At 31.1% G+C, this 20,088-nt stretch overlaps 2 protein-coding genes across 7 annotated transcripts; one reads left to right on the top strand and one right to left on the bottom strand.

Annotated features, from left to right (window-relative positions):
* Positions 1 to 189: 189 nt before the first annotated feature.
* On the bottom strand, positions 190 to 4,270 carry LOC137820535 (putative inactive receptor kinase At4g23740). Of its 3 annotated transcripts, XM_068624672.1 has the most exons (4): positions 3,995 to 4,270; positions 3,507 to 3,781; positions 1,737 to 2,998; positions 190 to 1,022 (listed from the first exon to the last, which is right to left on the bottom strand). In XM_068624672.1, the coding sequence occupies exons 3-4, from the start codon at positions 2,953 to 2,955 to the stop codon at positions 361 to 363; spliced, it is 1,881 nt and encodes a 626-aa protein (XP_068480773.1). In that variant the 5' UTR covers positions 2,956 to 2,998; positions 3,507 to 3,781; positions 3,995 to 4,270; the 3' UTR covers positions 190 to 360. The 3 variants fall into 3 exon arrangements, with proteins under 3 accessions (XP_068480773.1, XP_090150966.1, XP_068480774.1); XM_090294840.1 differs by having other exon boundaries at positions 3,507 to 4,240; XM_068624673.1 differs by lacking the exon at positions 3,995 to 4,270 and having other exon boundaries at positions 3,280 to 3,511.
* Positions 4,271 to 14,378: 10,108 nt separating this feature from the next.
* On the top strand, positions 14,379 to 18,874 carry LOC137820934 (hAT transposon superfamily). Of its 4 annotated transcripts, none has more exons than XM_068625276.1 (4): positions 14,379 to 14,569; positions 15,001 to 15,046; positions 15,771 to 17,399; positions 18,239 to 18,874. In XM_068625276.1, coding segments are annotated over exons 2-4 (2,037 nt in total). In that variant the 5' UTR covers positions 14,379 to 14,569; positions 15,001 to 15,045; the 3' UTR covers positions 18,646 to 18,874. The 4 variants fall into 4 exon arrangements, with proteins under 4 accessions (XP_068481377.1, XP_068481380.1, XP_068481379.1 ...); XM_068625279.1 differs by having other exon boundaries at positions 14,394 to 14,569; positions 15,169 to 17,399; XM_068625278.2 differs by lacking the exon at positions 14,379 to 14,569 and having other exon boundaries at positions 14,658 to 15,046.
* Positions 18,875 to 20,088: the final 1,214 nt, after the last annotated feature.

Raw genomic sequence — 20,088 nt, 5'->3', positions numbered from 1 at the left:
CTTCATGTTGAGCTTTAGCAAACAATACATAATAAAAAGTTCGATTATAAAATGAAAGTACGAAGTAGGACAAGTTATTTATTTTTTAAATATTGACTAGAACGAATCTATCATTGACAATCAAACTGGTCTGCGAAGAATGAATAACGGACACGAAAGATTACTTGACTGCATAATATAACACAATAATTACGAGCGAAGGGACCGGGTATGATATTACTGGTAGCTTAACTACTCATAAGAAATATGTTTTGCAAACTTCCTAGGACCAGAAGTCCTTTTGATGGATATCATTTCTACTGTAATGAATATAATTGAATTGGTTAAATCTTAACGACTATTAACCAGAACAAAAGAATATCATTGTTGAACAGAGGTAGAAGGTATGTCCACTGCACGAGGTGTGGGTGTAGAAACTTCTGACCGAGACTCCGTTGATGGTAGATTTGGCGTATTTACACGACGAATCTCTTCCACCATTTTGACCACATCAGGCATCTTTGGTCTCTGATCCGGTATTCTTACAGCACAAGCCATCCCTATTTGTAGCATCCCCACCATTTCTTCCTCTATGTTCGCATACCTCAACAGCTCTACATCAAACACTTCTGCAGTCCACTCCTCTCTAACAACAGAATTCACCCATCTAACTAAGTGGACAACCTGCTCACCTTCTGTGCTGTTTATGGGCGATTTCCCAGTCAAAAGCTCGAGTAGTAGCACCCCAAAACTGTAGACATCAGATGCCTGGGTTGCTTTGCGCGTGTCAGTTATTTCTGGTGCGCGGTATCCAGTTGTTCTCATGGCTGGGACAGGTACTGGACTCATCAATGTTGCCAAGCCAATGTCAGATATGCATCCGTATCCTTGTACGTTGAGGAAGATGTTTGAGGCTTTTATGTTTCCATGAACGAGTTTCCCTCCATGTTGTGCGTGGATGTGAGCAATGCCTCTCGCTGCACCAATTGCAATTCTCAAACGGCTATCCCAGTCTAAAGTACTTCTACCTTCCCCTCCTTTGCCTGCATAATTCACATGCATCAACACGCTCCCATTAGCCATTTCCAGATAATTATACGTATGGAGAAGGTATAATTATTGAATTCATCGTTTAGTACAACTTATAAGAAAGACGCACTAGGAAAACAAAGGAATATTAGCCAAAATCAACCCGTGTGACAGACGGATTGTTTCACCGACTTAGAAGTAGTCCTGATTCATGAATGCACAGTCAGGGACTAATTTTATTTTAGAACATTCCTAACAACATACTTCTAGGGTCTAACTCTATTACTAGTACTACTAGCTAGGTTAGGTTGACATGTAGATGAGAGACTGCGTAGGATGACAAAACAGTTTGTCCAAGTATGACTCAGTTCGGAAGATCTATTTTACAACTTATTTGGACATGTCTTATTACTTGTGCAAGCCTTCAGAAAAGCTTATGAAAATAACTTATGATATATCCGTAACTTGTGTTCAGCTTAACTAGCTTATAAAAATCTATTTAGCGTTATTTCTGTTTTAATTATTAAACCAACTTATACATTACTGCTTACTTGCTAAGTACATATTCAACAAGATCTCAATTGTGTTGTTTATACAAACAGGCACCTAGTCGTATTATATGATTGCAGAAAACTAAATTCCCGCTTAGTAAGCCTGTTGGAAAAAGTGTGAGAAACTGAAGATAATATAACTGTAATTTTTAAGATAAGAGAAATGGTTCAATGTACCATGTAACATTGCAGAAACGCTGCCTCGTTGATAGTAATCATATACTATGAGTTTCTCCTCCTTTGAGTAGTAATATGCCCTCACTGCTTCCACATTGTCGTGCTTTACTCTCCCCACCAGCTCCATCTGCTGTTCAAAATCTCGTTTTCCAACTGTGACGTCCTTCAACCTCTTGATCACCAAAGTGGTTGCATCCTCTAGAGCAGCTTTATATGTCATGCCAAAGGTGCCCTTGCCAAGAATCTCAGCAGATGCTCTCAACAGGTCCTCTAGATCAAATGCAAGATCGCAACCCTCAAAGAAGACTATTTTGTTGTTTTTGTCCTGACTTCCAGAAGATTGTGTTTTCAGATTGGCTTGTTTTTTCTGGGATTTCATTGGTTGCACATTCACATCTGTATTCTGATAGCAGCACACAATCAAGAAACCTGCAATCACCACAAACCCCAGCACGGAAGCACCAATGATGATACCCAACAATGCAGGTTCACTGAGTCCTTTGGATTTTTCTGCAGGAGGAACAGCCGGTGGTTGCACAGGAAAGGCCGGAGGAAGTGCTGTTGCTGATGTGAGATTGTTACCAGCAAAGGCTGAACTAGGAAATCTAAGAAGAGATGTAGGCACGACCCCACTAAGGTTATTGTTGGCTAAATTCAGCTCATGCAGGCTAGGAATATTGAGATCAGGAATCTCACCCGTAAGGGAGTTGTTGGCAAGGACTAATGAAGCGAGATGAGTCAGATTTGAAATTGAAAAAGGGATACTCCCATTAAAATAATTGCTGGATAAATTGACAACACTAAGATTATTCCAAACTGAAAAATCCAATGGTAGTGGCCCAGAAAACTTGTTAGATTGAAGATAGAGACTGGTCAAATTTTTCAGCTCAGAGAATCCATCAGGGAAAGGGCCTGATATACCATTCGATCTAAGACTCACAATCTCAAGTGCAGAGAGGCGACTCAGAGTGTTGGGTGGGATTGGACCACTCAAACCAGCTCCTGGCAATCGAAGTGCTATGACTCGAGACTTGTCAGAGTTGCAAGTCACTCCTCTCCAGCTTTGGCAAACAGAAGTGTTCGCATCCCAGTTGACATGAGGAGAGTGATTAATGCTGTCAAGGAAATCAAGCAGAGCCTGCTTATCTTCCACTGGTTCAGCCACAACACTAACCAACACTGCTGAAAAAATGTACAAAAGGGGCAGCTTCTTGTCCATTTTCTGGGTTGAAGAGAGACGAAGATCAACAGTTCAACACAACCTGGATGCAAAGTAACACCTATACTCAGGATTTTGGTAACCTTTACAAGAAACCAAACTGAAGTAATATAGAAGGACTAATTAGAGAATTAATAAACAAAGAGTATTTTCAATATATACGCAAACTCGAACCAAAGACAATTGTGTACAAGACATGCTGAATATACAGTGTGCATTTTACTATACTAAGTATATATATCTTGAGTCAAAATAAGCAGCTCGTGTTTGACAAATCCTAAACTTTGAAGCTAAAAGTCAGTTTAACAGGCAGCCAATAACAACCTGCTGATGATGGCCAAGACTTTTGACAGCAGACAAACACACCACTATATGGAGCCAATCAGAAACATGAACAGCAGAAATATTTTCCCTTTATATACACAAGAAAAGTATTAAAAATATAAAAATTTTGGGTTTATTCTTTCCTTGCATTATGGAACTAATCCAAGTGATCACAGATAAAAAGTTAGAAGGCAGAGAGCACTTTGACACATAAATAGAATACTTACAGCTCACTTCTTGATCCTAAAATTGAGCAAGCTAGTTAAAGATCCACAGACAGAGAGCACAAGGTCTTCCAAAACCATGGTACGAATCTTGAAGAACAAAGAAAGTGAGGAATTGGGGGTTAGCTAGAAAAGCAGGGGGTTCAGGGCCATATTTGATACATGTCCATCTTGTGCTCAGGAGTAGTTAAGAGGAAGGAAATCCAAACTGGGGTCATTGCAATGATGGTGTATCGGTAGTGATGGTAGATGAGCTGTATTCGCTTGCGACAACAGCACTGCCACATGCAATTGAATTGAAGTAAGAGAAACTCATTCGGTAATGATATAGAAGCCAAAGATGACATATTATTTTATGCCGCACAAATTGCAGGGTGCATATGCGTTTTAGAGTAATGGTTACAAACATGCAGGCTTACATAGATATATAATAATTCCGTCACTAACTCACACGGAGAAACTTCCCAGCCTAAAATAAAAGGAATGTATACCTGCTGCTTCTATCGCACTTTACGTACGGATATTGCTTGAATCAAGGATCCTTTATTTGCAAGAATGCAAATTGCAAAGGCAAGTACAGAAAAATTTGTCATTCACTTCAAAAAAAATCTTATCATCTTACTGTTCATTGTTTTATGTATATAAAGAAGTTTTAATTGTTTGGTAGTTAGGATGAGAGATATTTTTCTTGTGTTAAGGGAGCATAATAATCTCTCCTCACCTTTTCAGCTTATTTTAACAAAGAAACCATGTAGTATACCCTAAACATATAATTGATGGTGGAGACTCATTAAATATCAAATCCACCAAAATAAAACCAGTCATTGAATTATCATTTACTACCATTGAATCAAACATTCATGGTAGTTAAATTGTAAAGACTGTATGTATACACTAAGCTACTTTTCCAATTTAAATTCCATTTATAATTTATTTCCTTACCAAATTTAGCTTTGTGAAATAAATTGAAGTAATGAAAAAATCGCTTCAAGAGAAGTGCCAAAAAGCAGCATATTATATAGAGTATATAAAAATGTATCTACTATTTATTTCTTTAAGTACTGATATTTATCCAGAAAAAATGGTAATGCTGTGGTTTTTATCATAATTCTATGCTAATCCTTTCACTGCAGTTAAGAAAATATTGAAGGTTAAATTAAATCTGGTTAGTATTAAAAATTTAATGATTTATTTTATAAGTGAGATCATTATAATATAAAAACTATTGAAAGGTTTACAATTTTTTCGGTCAATATTTTTTATTTTTCATTTTAATATTTTTACAGACCGGGATAATGGCGTGCCCTTTAAGCAATGTGTTTTTAGTAAATTCATTGTTAACAAAATAATTAATTAATGTAATCAATTCCCAAACTTTCCTTGGATTATATTTATGTTAAAGGACTATATATTCCTACATGTTTGTATTATATTATTAATTTATTAACAATATTTTTACAACTGCACTGTTCAAATATTTTTCTTAAGAAAACCTTTGTCCATATCAATTATGTTTCAATATGTTTTAGTTATATTATTTATTGAGAGTGGAATATTAAAATTATTTAATTGTAGAAATAACAATATTATTTTTATAGTTCATGAATTTAAAAAAAAATGCAAATTGATGAATACTCTGGACATTGACATTGGGTAGTTGTGTATTGACACCATGGACATTATGTTGATAACCATGAAAGACTGGGTTTATTCCACTTGTGCATGCACATTTCACATATATGTAACATCGCTTTATACAAATTGCATTTTACTAACTCCATTTTAGCCGTTGACCACTATTTATTATCCATCAAATCTTAATGAACCAAATTAAGAGTAAAATAGTACACCCTTCTCACCGGAGAGGTTATTGACAATAACAAGTAGGTTTAATAAACTAATTTCTTCCTTTCACTATTTTAAAAATTCTTAATTATAATTTTTCAACGTATAAATGTGGTTCTTTTTGTCAAATTATGTATGGTAAAGGATATAAATGCAAGTTTACAAATTAAATTGATATATTTTTCACTCAAATTAAATTGGGATTTAGCAATCATAATCATTAAAATCAATTAATATTTTTATCATGTTTGCTTTTGATCTCATTCTACTAGTCCTCTTAATTGTGTGATTAGAGTTTGATCTCACATCATCATCAAAAGTGACCCTAACAACACTTTGTATTAGGAATTATGATTCTCAAGCTTGGAGGTTAAGGGTTTCTCAGTAATTTTGGAAAGTAGGTTATTTTTGCATAAACATTCATTTCAACAATCAATGCCATATGCCTCGTTTTTATTATGCAACTTAATATACTATGGTCAATTTGATGAAAACTACCATATTAATGCGTTTTACAAAATGACAAATAAAAAATTGAAAAATAATCCAAAAATTATGAGATAGAATGCATCTAAAATCTTTGATTTAGATTAGAAAATATTTATCTCTATATGTTCACTCACTATACTTTCTAATGAAATTATTTTAAAAAATTACATAATTGATTATTCATTATAGTGGGTACTATAGTAGGTAGATTGACCATTATGAATGTCAACCAACATATTAACTGTTCAATAGCTGTTGTTAATGAATAGAAAAAATATAGATAACATCTTTTATGACAAATAAACTACTTGATCTTGTGGTATGTTAAATACATCTCATTTTAACAAGGAATCTTTACATTAACTTCATACGACCATGAATATAGATAATATATAATTCTTTTAAAAAGTTAGATATATAAATAGTTATACTAAAATATCTTTAATTTATTAGGTAATTTATTTATTTTTTCACTCTTACTTTGGGTCTTTTATTTTGTTTTACTTGAAGGATTCTTATTTTGATGTACAATTTTTTATTATTTTTTTTAATTGTTAACTTATTTACTCATATTTTTAAGGTATTTTCATGAGTTAAATAATGTAAACTCATAATTTGTTATGTAACATATCAAACAATTTATTTCATCTTCTCTTTGATTATTAATTTCGTTATATCTGAAGAACTTTTCTTTCTATACAATTGTTAGTTAATATTGTTCTTACAAGGTTGAATTCCTTTTAAAGTGACTTTTTTTATCTTCTGTTTCTAGTCTTCTCAGCCTCCAAGTTCAACAGCCTTTCAATCCTTACGCTTTTACTGAATGGCAGGAAACCTGTAAAGATACTTCAACGCTCAAGTACGTATGAGTAGAATTTGCATGTGTTAAAGTTGAAAAATCACTTGAAAAGTTGAAAAAAATGCGTTGACGCTCATATTTTGCATATTACTAATTAAATAACGTTTTAGGATGTTGTTTGGATTTGAGTATACTGGAAGGTCATCGGTCATTTTATCATATGACCAACTGGTAGTACAAATATTATATTTTCTTTTGTGTGATTTTTATAAAAGAATTATTTAAATTTAGTATTTCACACCATGTGAAATGGAAATATAAGGATAAATATAGTCGTTAAAAAAATAATATACAAAATATACTGATAAAAATGAATATAATTTTTTTTTTCAAAAATGATATGAGTATAATAAAATCCACACCCGCTTATACTTGTTCCCATTCACTAGGTTGTCATTAGCTAATAAACAAAATATTATATTTTACCTTAATATTATTTTTAATTGAATTGGAAATTTATTTCAAATAAATAAATAAAGATTCTAAACATCAATTTATACAATTTGTTGAGATAGAATTATAAATTCAATTAAAAAAATACTAAAAATACCTAACACATTGCCCTTAATTTTTTACTTAAATACAGAAATATCAAAAGTCAGCCAAAGTTTTTTTTTTATGGTAATAATAGTGTTGGCCACATGCTCCAACCCTCCCCGTCCTCCCAATGGGCAGAGGTCAAAATAATAAGAAAGAGATTAAAATAAGTTGTCGTTGTAACCACCAAAAATAAATAATAACTCACCATGCATGTAGATAACCTTTTAATAAGAAAAAAACAAAAAAAAAACAAGAGGGTGGGTTGTAGTAATTTAGAATGGGCACCTTCCAAGTCAAATAATTTGCATGCATTTACTGTAATATAATAGAATTGGTGACTCGTGGGTGGCGCTTGGGGCCATGACAAGTGCATGGGACATGGTACAGGTCAAACGCTGCACCCTTCCCCACATTCTGCTCCCATCACATCTCAAAATCAATAAACAATTTTCTTACAAAAACTGGTTCCATGCCATGCTCCATCCCTTCAACAACGCATTAATTGGTTGGTTGGTTTATCAATAAATAAAGCAGGTTTACACCAGAAAGTGACAATTGTAGTATCATTACACTATTATTACGTTGCTCATCGTTGCCATTGCTGTGAGCCAAACATCATTATTGAAAAATGGCACAATAAGACACTGAGAGTGAGATGAGCAGATAGATCATGACATAGCTAAAAATTAATTACAAAGTTGTGTATCAGACTATATTAATCATATATCTAACCCTTCCAATCTTTCATTGAGAATTTGGACTCTCATTATGATAGAGAAGTTCTACTAGTGATCTTTTCTCCCATTCTTTTTATTTCGGAGTTGCAACAAAGGCAGGAACATGATCAAATGAAAACAAGGTAAACAAAGTAGCCCAACATCAAATAATACCACGTTACACTACCCAATCAAACAAACAGTGTTTAGGTTACAAAATTGGGTAGTCGCTGTTTTCACCACCCCATTATTTACTACTACACTCTCTTTTTCTTTTCTTTTTCAAATCCTCCATCTTTTTTTCTCTTCAACATAATTCCCCTTTTCTACCCTTTTTCATCACTAACCATTAAGGGTTATTTCGTTCTTCATCCCCTATTTTCATCCTACAATTATTTTATAAATATGTAAATTTCTATTTTTTATTTTTTTATTATTTAATTTGAAAGTTGAGATTTCAAGATTACATAATATAGAAAAACTTTCAGATTGTAGAATTTGAAATTTATTTTTAACTTCTAGATTAAATCATTCATAACTTCTATTTTTACTTAAAAATAGGTTTTTATATTGGATAATTTGAAAATTATTTTTTACTTTTAGATTGTATAATCCTATGGCTTTTTTAAAGACAAAAATAACTTTCAGTTATATAATAAAAAAAGTAAAATGAAAAGTTTTATATTTATGAGATATATGTTATATACATGATGAAATATGGAGATGAATGATTAAATATATAAAGGTTGGAGAAATAATGATCCCTATTGATGTATTTGGATTTGGATACTTTATTGTTGAGATTTTAGATATTTTAAAGAATTACAAAAACATCATAGGAGAGTTTGAAAATTGTAGTCAAATTGATGAGCCTGTGTTAATAGAGTGCATTCAATTAGAAAAACAAAATTAAAGCTTCATAAAAATTACAAGGTCGAATTTGTTTGCATAATTTTATTAATATGAAATATATGAAAAAATATTCTTAAAATAAGACTCAATATTTTATAAAGCTCATTATTTGCTTTTTGTTTCTATCCTTTTAATTGCTTACTTCTTTAATTACACTACTAGAAAAATATTAAATAAAAATCAATTTTAGAGATAAAAAATAATTAGTTGTTATAATAACTAAATTAAATACTATTATAAATATTTTCAACTTGTTTATTTTCCATCCAAAAATTGTTATACATAAAATTATTTAAATAAAGTATAATGTTTCTTCTTTCCCGTAGAAATTGTGGTGCTTTTGGAAGTCATTTTTGTGATCTATATCTATTTATATGTGTGGTTTGTAGTAGTGAACGGTCCTCTCTAATTGTATTGGAGCATTTGTAATTCAGAGTGCATCATTGAAGTGAATTCCTTATATCTTCATTGTATTATTGAAATTAAGATTGTGGTTATTTTTTGAATCTCATCATTTGAGTATGATTTCACGATGACGCAAATGAGATTTCGGGGTGACTCAAGTGCGATTCTGAGGAGTTCACATTCAATCACGATGAAGCTTATGCTGAGAGAAAAAAAAATTGTTGATCATGGAAAATCATTATACAAAAATGAAAATATTTAAAAGTGATATAAGAGTTAATTACTAATTTCAAACACATTGTCTAATTAATGCTTCTTTGTGAGTTTTCTTTATATCATCTTGTTCTTTCTCTCTATTTTTTTGAAAAAAATTTCAACCCTTTATCAATATAAATTTCTTCATTTATAAACACATTTTTTGAATCTATAATTAATGACAAATTTGAACTTTTTATACAATCTTGCACGATTTCATGAGATTTATTGGTTGCTCTAACTTTTTGTTGATGCTTTAGTTACTCTCTGCTCTAGCTTTTTGTTGTTGCTATAGGTCTTTGCTTGTGGCACTAAGTCTCCGTTGGTGGAACTAGCTCTGGGATGGTGGCTAATTGTTGCCTTGCGATGGTGGCTAATTGTTGCCTTGCGATGATGGCGAGTTATTGCTTAAGGATGACTCTTACATTCACAAGAAAAGCAAGACAAATTATTTATCATTTTTTATATTTTTAATTAATATTCTTTCTTTGTAATTTAATTATATAACTTGTATTGGATTTATTGTACAAGTAGACTATTATATTGATATATTTATTATTATTTTAAAAGACAAAAGTGAGGTATTTATTTTTTATTAATAAGAAAAAGATAGAACTAGGTGTTGACATTAGCAAATTATGAAAAAAAAATTCAAATGGGTAGGTCTCACCTTTAATTACACAAGTGAGAATCTCATATTGTATGATTGATGATGATGATGAAGTTTATATTGTATGATTGATGATGATGATGAAGTTTATAAACTACGTATGTATTTATGAATAGGGATGACAATTGGGTTGGTCCACCCCGCGCAAGGAATGCAAGCTCATTTTACTGGTCAGTCTCGCATAAGAGGTCGTGTATGGGTCTGCGAGCCATCCTGCATAAGGAAAATATTTTAAAAGAAATAAAATTTAATTAATTATAAAAAAAACCTATTTCTTCTACTGAAAAATTAAATTTTTATCCATGTTTCAATTCATTCAATTAAGATAAAAATATGAATTCAAGTATGAGGGTTGTTAGAAGGTTTGATTAAAAATAATTAAAGTTTTGTTTTCCGTCAATTAAAGAGTATCTTATTGAAATCTCTTCTTTATATTATTTTTTTATTAACAAATTTTAAATTTAAGATTTTACTTAAAACTAGATTCAATGTCACTCTTAATATTAACTCCTTTATATGATTAAAATAAAAATTATATTTTTTAGTACATTAAATTTAAATTTTTAAAAACAAAATAAAATAAATGTCACACTGCAATAATGAGTGAGTGGAGTATGATTTTTTTTGTAGAAAAAATAAAATAATTATCTTTTTTTATTTATGCAGGCCAACCCGCCTCGTCCGTTATTGGCCCGCGCGGGCTGCGAGTGATGCAGGGCAGGCCTAAGCGGGTCAGCAGACTAGATTAATGAGTCTACCTCGCGCTTTTTGATAGCAGACTGTGAGCCAACCCACATTGTCATCCCTAGTTATGAATAAAAGTTGGATGAATGGAAGTTGTGTTATGAAGGCTATGGAAAATGGGTTAATGAGTTCTTGCAATTTACTTAGGAAAGTGGAAAACCTATTAATGAGACATATTATTGTCCATACATTTGTTGTCTAATTAGATACATCAGAATCATGGAGAGATACATTATCACTTTTTTATTTTTGGTATAGTGAAGAGTTATACAATATTAGACATTCCAACTATGTCAACAAGAACAACAAATTTTGAAGAAATGATGAACAACCATTTAGGGAAGATAATACGTGATGTTGGTGAAGAAAGTTTTGGAAGAGTGCATGTGTATGATTGTTTAAAGTCTTATTTGGAACCTAAGATACATTAATTTTACACAATTGTCCATAACTTTAAGATTGTTCAATTTAAAAGCAAGAAATGAATGGATCGATAGAAGTTTCATGAATTGTTGGAGTTGTTGAAGGAGTTAATTTCAAAAGGTAACACATTACCTAATCATAACTATGATGCGAAGAAAATAGTATGTAGTATGTGTTTGGAGTACAAGATACATGCACACCCTAATGATTGGGTATTGTACAAAATTGAGTTTGCTACATTAAGGATGTGTCCAACATGTGGGTTATCACAATTTAAAAGAAACCTAATGGAAGTAGTGGTGAGGAAGAAACAGAGGGTTCCCATGCTAAAGTGTTGTGGTACTTGTCAACAATACCTATGTTTATATGATTGCTTAGCACTATAGAAGATGCAAAGAACCTTACATGGCATGCAAATGGAAGAAAATGTGACAATTTTTTTCAACATGTAGTTGATTCTTCAAAATGGAAGAGATTTGATGAAATATTTCCAGAATTTGGTGCAAAGGCAAGAAACTTGAGATTTGGACTTTTTATAGATTATATGAATCCTCATTACAACTTAAATAGTAAACACAATGCATGATCAGTCTTGTTAGTGATTTACAACTTGCTACAAATGAGATGAATTCTTATTTAAACATAAGTAATAAACACAATTCATGATCGACTTCTTGGTGATTTACAACTTGCCTTCTTTATTGTACATAAAGAGAAAATATATTATGTTGTACATGATGATTTTAGGATCCAGATAACCTAGAAATGACATTGATGTGTATCTTAAGCTCTTGATTAATAATTAGAAGATGTTGTGGGAAACAAGAGTGGATATATTTTATGCATACTGTGAAGATGATTTTCATTTTCTTACAATGCTATTTTGCACAATAATATGCATGCCATATATGTGAAGAAAACACTTGTTATACCCAATTGAAACATGGACAAAAGACGATGTACACTAGGTATTAAAAGTTCATTACTCATAGTCATCCATACCGTAGATTGAAGAAAACATTTAATGCATGCTAGGAGGATGAAAATGCATCAACGCCCCCACAATGGTGAACAAGTATATAAGCAGGTAAAGAACATTAACATCGTGTTTAGGAAAACACAAAAAAAAGTCCACTGAGAAGAACATTTGAAAGAAATGATTAATATTATTTAATCTTCCTTAACTAAATGTTAAACAATATATATGTGAGGCATGTGAAAACAAAATCTTTGTGATAGTGTAAAACATTTCTCAACATAAAAGAAAATAAAAAAAATGTAGTTAAAACATGAACCCTAAACCCTAAACCCTAAACCCTAAACATGAGAACTTTTGATTGACATGGATATATATTTTGAGTTACATTTAATCTACTAGAAAATGCATTTACTTTCTCCCAACTTATCATATTCTTTCTAAAATAGAAAATAAAAGTTTTTTTCAATGTTTACAAGAGTACTCTTCAAATGTTTAGAGCTTAAGTCTATCCAAAATTTATTCTACTAAATAAATATTAATAATATATTAAAAGTAATAAAATAAATAATAATAACATTATTATTATTTAAAATAAATTTCTATAATAGTAGTAATAAAATAATAAAATAATCAAAACGAATTAAAAAATAATTAAAATATATTTATCAAAGAAAAGTATTTTTATTTTTTGAAAATGTTTTTTATATTTATTGACAATATTTTATTGTTCCCATTATATAATTGTTGTTTTTTATTTTTTTTTAATTAGTATAATTTAACTCCCATTATATAATACATTTTTTTTTTATCAATCACATCTATCAGCTGATACATAAATTTTCATATTTTTTTTAATTTTTTATTTTCTTTCTCTTAATTCAAATAATCCCACTTTTTTTTAAATATTTTCCCTTCAAAGCTATCATTTTTTCTCTTATTCAAGTTCGCCCTCAATTGGTTTGTCAATTTAGTGAAAGTGTACAACTTTTTATATTTGTAATTTTAGTTAGGAACATTGAAGAAAAATATGTTAACAAATAATGAATGCTATTTGTCGAGAAAAAGGTGAAATAACAAATGTTACTTTCAAAAAGGTATAGAAGCAAATTGAATTATTAGAGCAACTTTGATTTTAGACCGAAAATTAAGAACATATGTGAAAAATCGAAACAAATTAATTAAAGAATATTAATATTGATATTTGGAGAGAGAAATTAAATAAAATTACGATATTATCAATAATTTCCCTGACTTGTTTAATCTACTTAACTACACTTTTTCTCCCTATATGTATACAATAATGTTAAAATTATTCTTAATATGAGGAGGGGATAACAAATAATGAGAAACTGTTGCATACAATATATTATAAAAGGAGAGTTTTCCTTTTTGTATATATATATATATATATATAATATTTTTATTTTATTTTTAATTAGTTTTTAAAAATTAAAAATTAAAAATTCTATAATATAACAATATGTTAAATATTATCTTCAAAACACACATATTTCATATTCTTATATTATATTTAAAATTAAAAATAGAAAAAATATCCATAAATTATCCAAATACTAAAGTACTAAATTTTATGCACTTCAATATATCCCAAATCACTCACCCTTTTATATAACCAACATTATTTTTTATATAATTATTTTTAGTAATATTATTTTTTCTTAAAATATATTACATCTTTTCCACTTGTGAATACGCGAAAGTTAATAGATTTTCACTTTTGCTTTTTTTTATAATACCATTAGTAAATTAACGGGTATTGACTGTGAAAATTATCGTATTAACTGATTTCAAATTAATCGTAACTAATTTGTAACTTTATTTTCTCTTACTTCACTTATACTCAATTCATACGTGGTAAATTCTATGATTTGTCGCTTCATAATCTTTTGCTAACTAAATTCCATCTGGTTCTCTACCATTGGTTAAATATGCGCGAGATATCGCCGAAAGGAAACCCAATAGCACAAGAGAGATGCTTGCTACTACGCAAAACAAAAAATAAAACAAAATTAAAATCGAAAAACGAGAAAATACAAGAGAAGATAAAAAAAAAGTTAGTGACAGGAGAGGAGAGAGAGGAAAAGATAAGAGCGAGGATACACAGCAGCATAAACCCTAGCTCGAAAATATCGCGATAAATCGAAAAATTATTGAAATCCGCGACCTCCGTTTATCTCTCCGTCGGGATTGACCAATCTCTCACACTCCGTAAGCTCCAAATTTCTCGCTATCTCATTATTTCATCTCATCTTCATCATTTTCATTGTTTTAAATGCAATTGATTTTCTGTATCTATGAAATTCGATCTATTTTCGCAAAATAGATTCATCTCACTGTGTGATTGGAAGGAAGATTTATTCAATTTCTTTGAAAGATTGGAATATCTTAACGTGTTTGCAAAATGAGTAAAATGAAAGATTATTTGAATTTAATGCTTTTACAAGCAACTGTAGAGTTTAATCATGTGATGGATTACTCTGTATCTTGAAAAATTCACTGAACCACTTTAGTTTTTATTCTTGTGCATTACTTCAATCATTGAATTATCACTTTGTGCTTGAATGATCGTGGTTTATGTTAGTGTGTTGCGTTTCTGATGAGATGCTTACTCTATTTTCTGGTTTGATCTTATCGTGTAGGTTGTCATATACTTATTCTACAGGAGCTACGTTACTGCATCCTAGAGTAAGTTGAAGCTTTTGTTTTGCTATGCCTGTCTTTTAAAACAACATGGAAGCTGATTCTATCATTAATGAACCTAGCATGTAGTATCACACCACAATTTCACTCCTTTTTGGTAATCACAGGAAAATGCGCTGCACAGTCGATGAAATGGCTGCATAGGGCCGCAACGTGCTTCATAATCCTCACAATTAATTTTTCATTCTTCCTCTTTTGTTAGATTTATACGGGTTTTTGATGGGTTAGATATATAGAAAAATGATAAAGAGCTTGTAAGGTGGAATTCAGGAGGGAGAAGAACAAGAGATGTAGAATGTTTAAAATGAGTCACGACTCACGAAGAATTGTATTTAGTGCAAACATTAAATAAATTCAAGCTACAATGGCCATAATAAGCATAACAGTAATTACAGTGGCTGCAATTGTGACCACATTTGGAACTGCAATCACAATTTGAAACTATGGGACCTGGTATTGAGTAATTATTTATATCCCAAAGAATTCATTAGCTTCTACTTTAATATTCTTCTTACTATGAATACCATTTTCTTCAGGGAGTTTAGATAACAATTTTTAATTTTCCTTTTGTCAATCTCTCGTTTATAATTTGAATATTTTGTTAACTTACTATTGGTTACTCTGGTGTAGATGTAATAAATTAACAGAATCAAAGAACAGCTTATCATATAATGTGCTGATTTTATTTTTTTAATTTGAACTCTCCCAGTGGTTCGAGAAAAAGATGTCTGTTGGGAATATGCAGAGAAATTAGATGGAAACAAGGTAAGGTGTAAATTTTGCCAACGAGTTTTGAATGGTGGCATAAGTAGGTTGAAACATCATTTATCTCGATTCCCAAGTAAAGGGGTAAACCCTTGTAGCAAGGTCAGAGATGATGTTACAGATAGAGTAAGGGGTATAATAGCATCAAAGGAAGAGGTCAAAGAAACGTCTTCTGTGAAGAAGCAAAAACTAGCAGAAGTCAAGTCACCCAGTAATCTTTCGGCTACTAAAGCTCTTGTATCTTTGGATGCACCATCCCCTCTTATGAAGATTTTCCCCACTGGCAATCCTATAACCCCTTCCTCTACAAACAACCAAGAGAATGCAGAGAGAAGTATTGCTCTATTCTTTTTTGAGAATAAGTTAGACTTTAGTGTTGCACGGTCTTCATCCTATCAGTTGATGATTGATGCCATTGCAAAATGTCCTGGATTTACTGGTCCATCAGCAGAAATCCTGAAAATAACATGGTTGGAAAGGATAAAATCAGAAGTGGGCTTACAGTCAAAAGATGTTGAGAAAGAGTGGGCAACTACAGGTTGTACCATCATTGCAGATACATGGACTGATTATAAATCAAAGGCCATAATTAATTTCTTAGTCTCTTCACCATCCAGGACCTTTTTCCATAAATCTGTGGATGCCTCTCCATATTTCAAGAACACGAAGTGGCTGGCTGATCTTTTTGATTCTGTAATTCAAGAATTTGGCGTAGAAAATGTTGTGCAAATTATTATGGACAGCAGTGTTAACTATACTGGTATTGCTAATCATATTGTGCAGAGCTATGGAACTATATTTGTATCTCCTTGTGCCTCTCAATGTTTAAACCTAATCTTGGAGGAATTCTCCAAGGTTGATTGGATTACTAGATGTATTTTACAAGCACAAACAATATCAAAGTTAATATACAACAATGCCACATTGCTTGATCTTATGAAGAAGTACAGTGGGGGCCAGGAACTAATCAAGACTGGGATCACAAAGTCTGTATCCACCTTTTTGTCTTTACAGTCTATGTTGAGGTTGAGAACAAGATTGAAGAATATGTTCCACAGCCATGAATATGCCTCAAACACTTCCTATGCAAATAAACCACATAGTCTTTCTTGTATTGCAATTGCTGAAGATGGTGATTTCTGGAGGACAGTGGAAGAGTGTGTGGCCATCTCTGAGCCTTTTTTAAAAGTATTGAGGGAAGTATCAGAAGGGAAACCAACTGTAGGTTCCATATATGAGCTAATGACCAGGGCCAAAGAATCAATCAGGACATACTACATAATGGATGAGAACAAGTGTAAGACATTCTTAGATATAGTTGATAAAAAGTGGCGAGACCAACTCCATTCACCTCTACATGCTGCTGCTGCCTTTTTGAACCCCAGTATTCAATACAATCCTGAAATAAAATTTATTTCTTCCATTAAAGAAGACTTCTTTAATGTTCTGGAGAAATTGCTGCCTGTACCAGACATGAGGCGTGACATCACTAATCAAATCTATACTTTTACAAAGGCACATGGCATGTTTGGCTGTAGCCTAGCAAAGGAGGCAAGGCATACAGTTGCTCCCTGTAAGTCTTAAATAGTGCCCCTTGATACATTTTCACTCAGTCAATTTTATGATGAGGTTCATATTAAGCTGCATTGTAGTCCAACATAACTTTTGTGAATATTAGTGACCAACTTCGACATTGGTTTTTAGGTAAAGAAAACGTGTATTTTTGGGGTAAAATGCACAACGAGTTATTGAACCTAATTCCCTGGTTTGGACGAAGTTGGGTTTTATTTTTTGGGAGATGGGGGACTTGTGGAAGGATAGTTGATTAAATAATAAATGAATGGAATGCATTTGAAAAGATAGGTCATGCGAAACTAAATGTAGGACTTTTTTCGATTTCCTTTTGTTTCATTCACTGGACAACTAGTTAGCATCTGATTTCTCCTTCAGTTGCATTCTGAGAAACTTGGAGAGTCCTAGCCTCCAGGAACAACAACTCTTTTCATTTGGTTTAATTGTTATTTATATGCCTTTTTTGATCTCTTGGGAAGGATGATGACCACATCAAGCTTAAATGTGTCTGTCACTATGCTTTGTGCTTTTGGTATTTGTAATTGTTCATTTGAGAACAACACAACAAAATGTTTCTGACATATATATTATTAGCAAATGCCAGACCATGCTTGGATTGTAAAGCATCATAACAATTGTATTAATGAAGCAGTGGCGAGGATGCTGATTATTTCAGTCTGTTGTTTATCTTGTGAAATGGATTTTGAACAGCATGTTTTATAAGAATGTTATTTTTGTTGTTTTCTATTTACTTTTTTCGACTAATTTTATTTGCAACTTTGCTGATACCGTTAGTCAGTACGTTAGTTATTCTGCAAACTCATTGTTTTTTCGTTGTAGGGCTTTGGTGGGAGCAATATGGTGATTCTGCTCCAGGGTTGCAGCGAGTTGCTATTAGAATATTAAGTCAAGTTTGTAGCACCTACTCATTTCACAGGCAGTGGAGTAACTTCAGGCAAATTCACTCTGAGAAGCGGAACAAGATTGATAGAGAAACATTGAATGACCTCGTTTATATAAACTACAATCTCAAGTTAGGTAGACAGATGAATGCTAAGTCTTCAGAAGTTGATCTGCTTCAATTAGATGATATTGACATGACTTCTGAGTGGGTGGAGGAGAATGAAACTGCAACTCCAACACAGTGGCTGGATCGTTTTGGTCCAGCCTTGGATGGCAATGATTTGAATACCAGACAGTTTAGTTCTTCTATATTTGGTGCAAATGACCCCATATTTGGATTGTAATTTTGTATCCCATTATGTAACATAGCAAATGTTCTTTCTAGTTCTAGATCGTGTTCGCCCTTGATGAAGTAGGTCTCATTTTTCCTTGTAGGAATGTATCTGAAAGTGATGTAAAGACAGGACTCTATTATTTGTCTCTCTCAGCCAACATGTGGGAGCATAGGATTATTGATTAATGAATTGTAGTTTTGTTGTATTGAAATATAGAAGTTAAACAGTTTCACATTTTGATTTGGGAGTTACAACAAGTGTAGCAGAAATTATGTATGAAGTCTCACATGAATATGTTAATTCTTAGTGGAAACTATACAGTACTATTTCATGCAAATACAATATTTACTTCAGTATTCCGACCCCAAATTGTTCATTTAATTATTTATTTAATAGCACAAGTTTATTTAAGTTTAATTTCAGAAATATAATTATTTTTTGCTTTTAATAAAAATGTATTTATATTTTCTATATTTTCAATGAAATGTAATTCTTTTTTTTTTCTTCTAAAATAATTTGTCATGTGTGTATTAATAATTCTCTTTCAACTAGTTTTCCGCTGGCTTTATTAAACACTGCCTTTGTCATTACATTTTCACTCATTTTAAAAGAATAAATCAATAAAACAATAAATTGATTATACAAAATTAAGCATCTGTGGATAATAAAACTGAGTTAAAATTTGATTCAATACAACTAATTTTGAAGAGCAAAGCAGAAACCTATATAACACAACATCGGGGATTTGCACTAAAAGACTTAATTACCTTTTTATTTTAATTGTTTATTTATTTTATTTTGGTCCAAATTCAATTAAATCCTTCAAAAATTTCAATTACAATGTAACTACTTTTTCATCCTATTAAGTTTGAAATCTTTAGCAACCAAATTGATGAAATTTAATTTATGCACAATACAGCTATAATTATGTATAGTGACAATATATAAAACCAACAACATTAACTTAGAATTATCAAATTAGTTCAGTTTTACTAAAAAGGTCATCAATTAAATTTGCATTTATCTCGTTAAGTCAACAGATTATTTTGACTCGTTTTAAGAAGTTTAAATAAAAGAATTATAAAATAAAATACATATTTTTAAAATTTAAGTTATATTAATAAAATTAATCTTAAATTTAGATATAATAATTTAATAATTGATATATATATTTTAATAAAATATTTATTTATTATTTTTTAAATATAATTATTATTTTATAAAACCAACCAATTCATCAACCTGTATGTGTTAAAATAAGTCTATCTATATTGAGCACTAAACTGGTCAGATTAAAACGATTAAAATTAATTTAATTCAATTTATTTATTTTCTTTTAGTCTATTTTATTGATTTTTCCTACCCATGCATCATACTAAACCTATTTTTTCTTCTTCATTTCAACAAATAATCATATGGTTGCATTTCAAAGAATTTGCAAATTTTAATTGA

Source organism: Phaseolus vulgaris, chromosome 9 (assembly GCF_051622355.1).
Source record: "Phaseolus vulgaris cultivar YP4 chromosome 9, ASM5162235v1, whole genome shotgun sequence".
Classification (NCBI taxonomy): domain Eukaryota; kingdom Viridiplantae; phylum Streptophyta; class Magnoliopsida; order Fabales; family Fabaceae; genus Phaseolus; species Phaseolus vulgaris.
The sequence above is the reverse complement of the archived record's forward strand: the minus strand, read 5'-3'. Positions and strand labels throughout refer to the sequence as shown.

What these genes read in the sequence shown, in the direction of transcription:
- LOC137820535 (XM_068624672.1), bottom strand. Translation starts at nt 2,955, where the DNA reads ATGGACAAGAAGCTGCCCCTTTTGTACATTTTTTCAGCAGTGTTGGTT. An exon ending in CGTTTCTGCAATGTTACATG is followed by an intron (nt 1,023 to 1,736) that starts GTACATTGAACC and finishes TGAATTATGCAG; the next exon opens with GCAAAGGAGGGGAAGGTAGA.
- LOC137820934 (XM_068625276.1), top strand. An exon ending in AAGGCATACAGTTGCTCCCT is followed by an intron (nt 17,400 to 18,238) that starts GTAAGTCTTAAA and finishes TTTTCGTTGTAG; the next exon opens with GGCTTTGGTGGGAGCAATAT.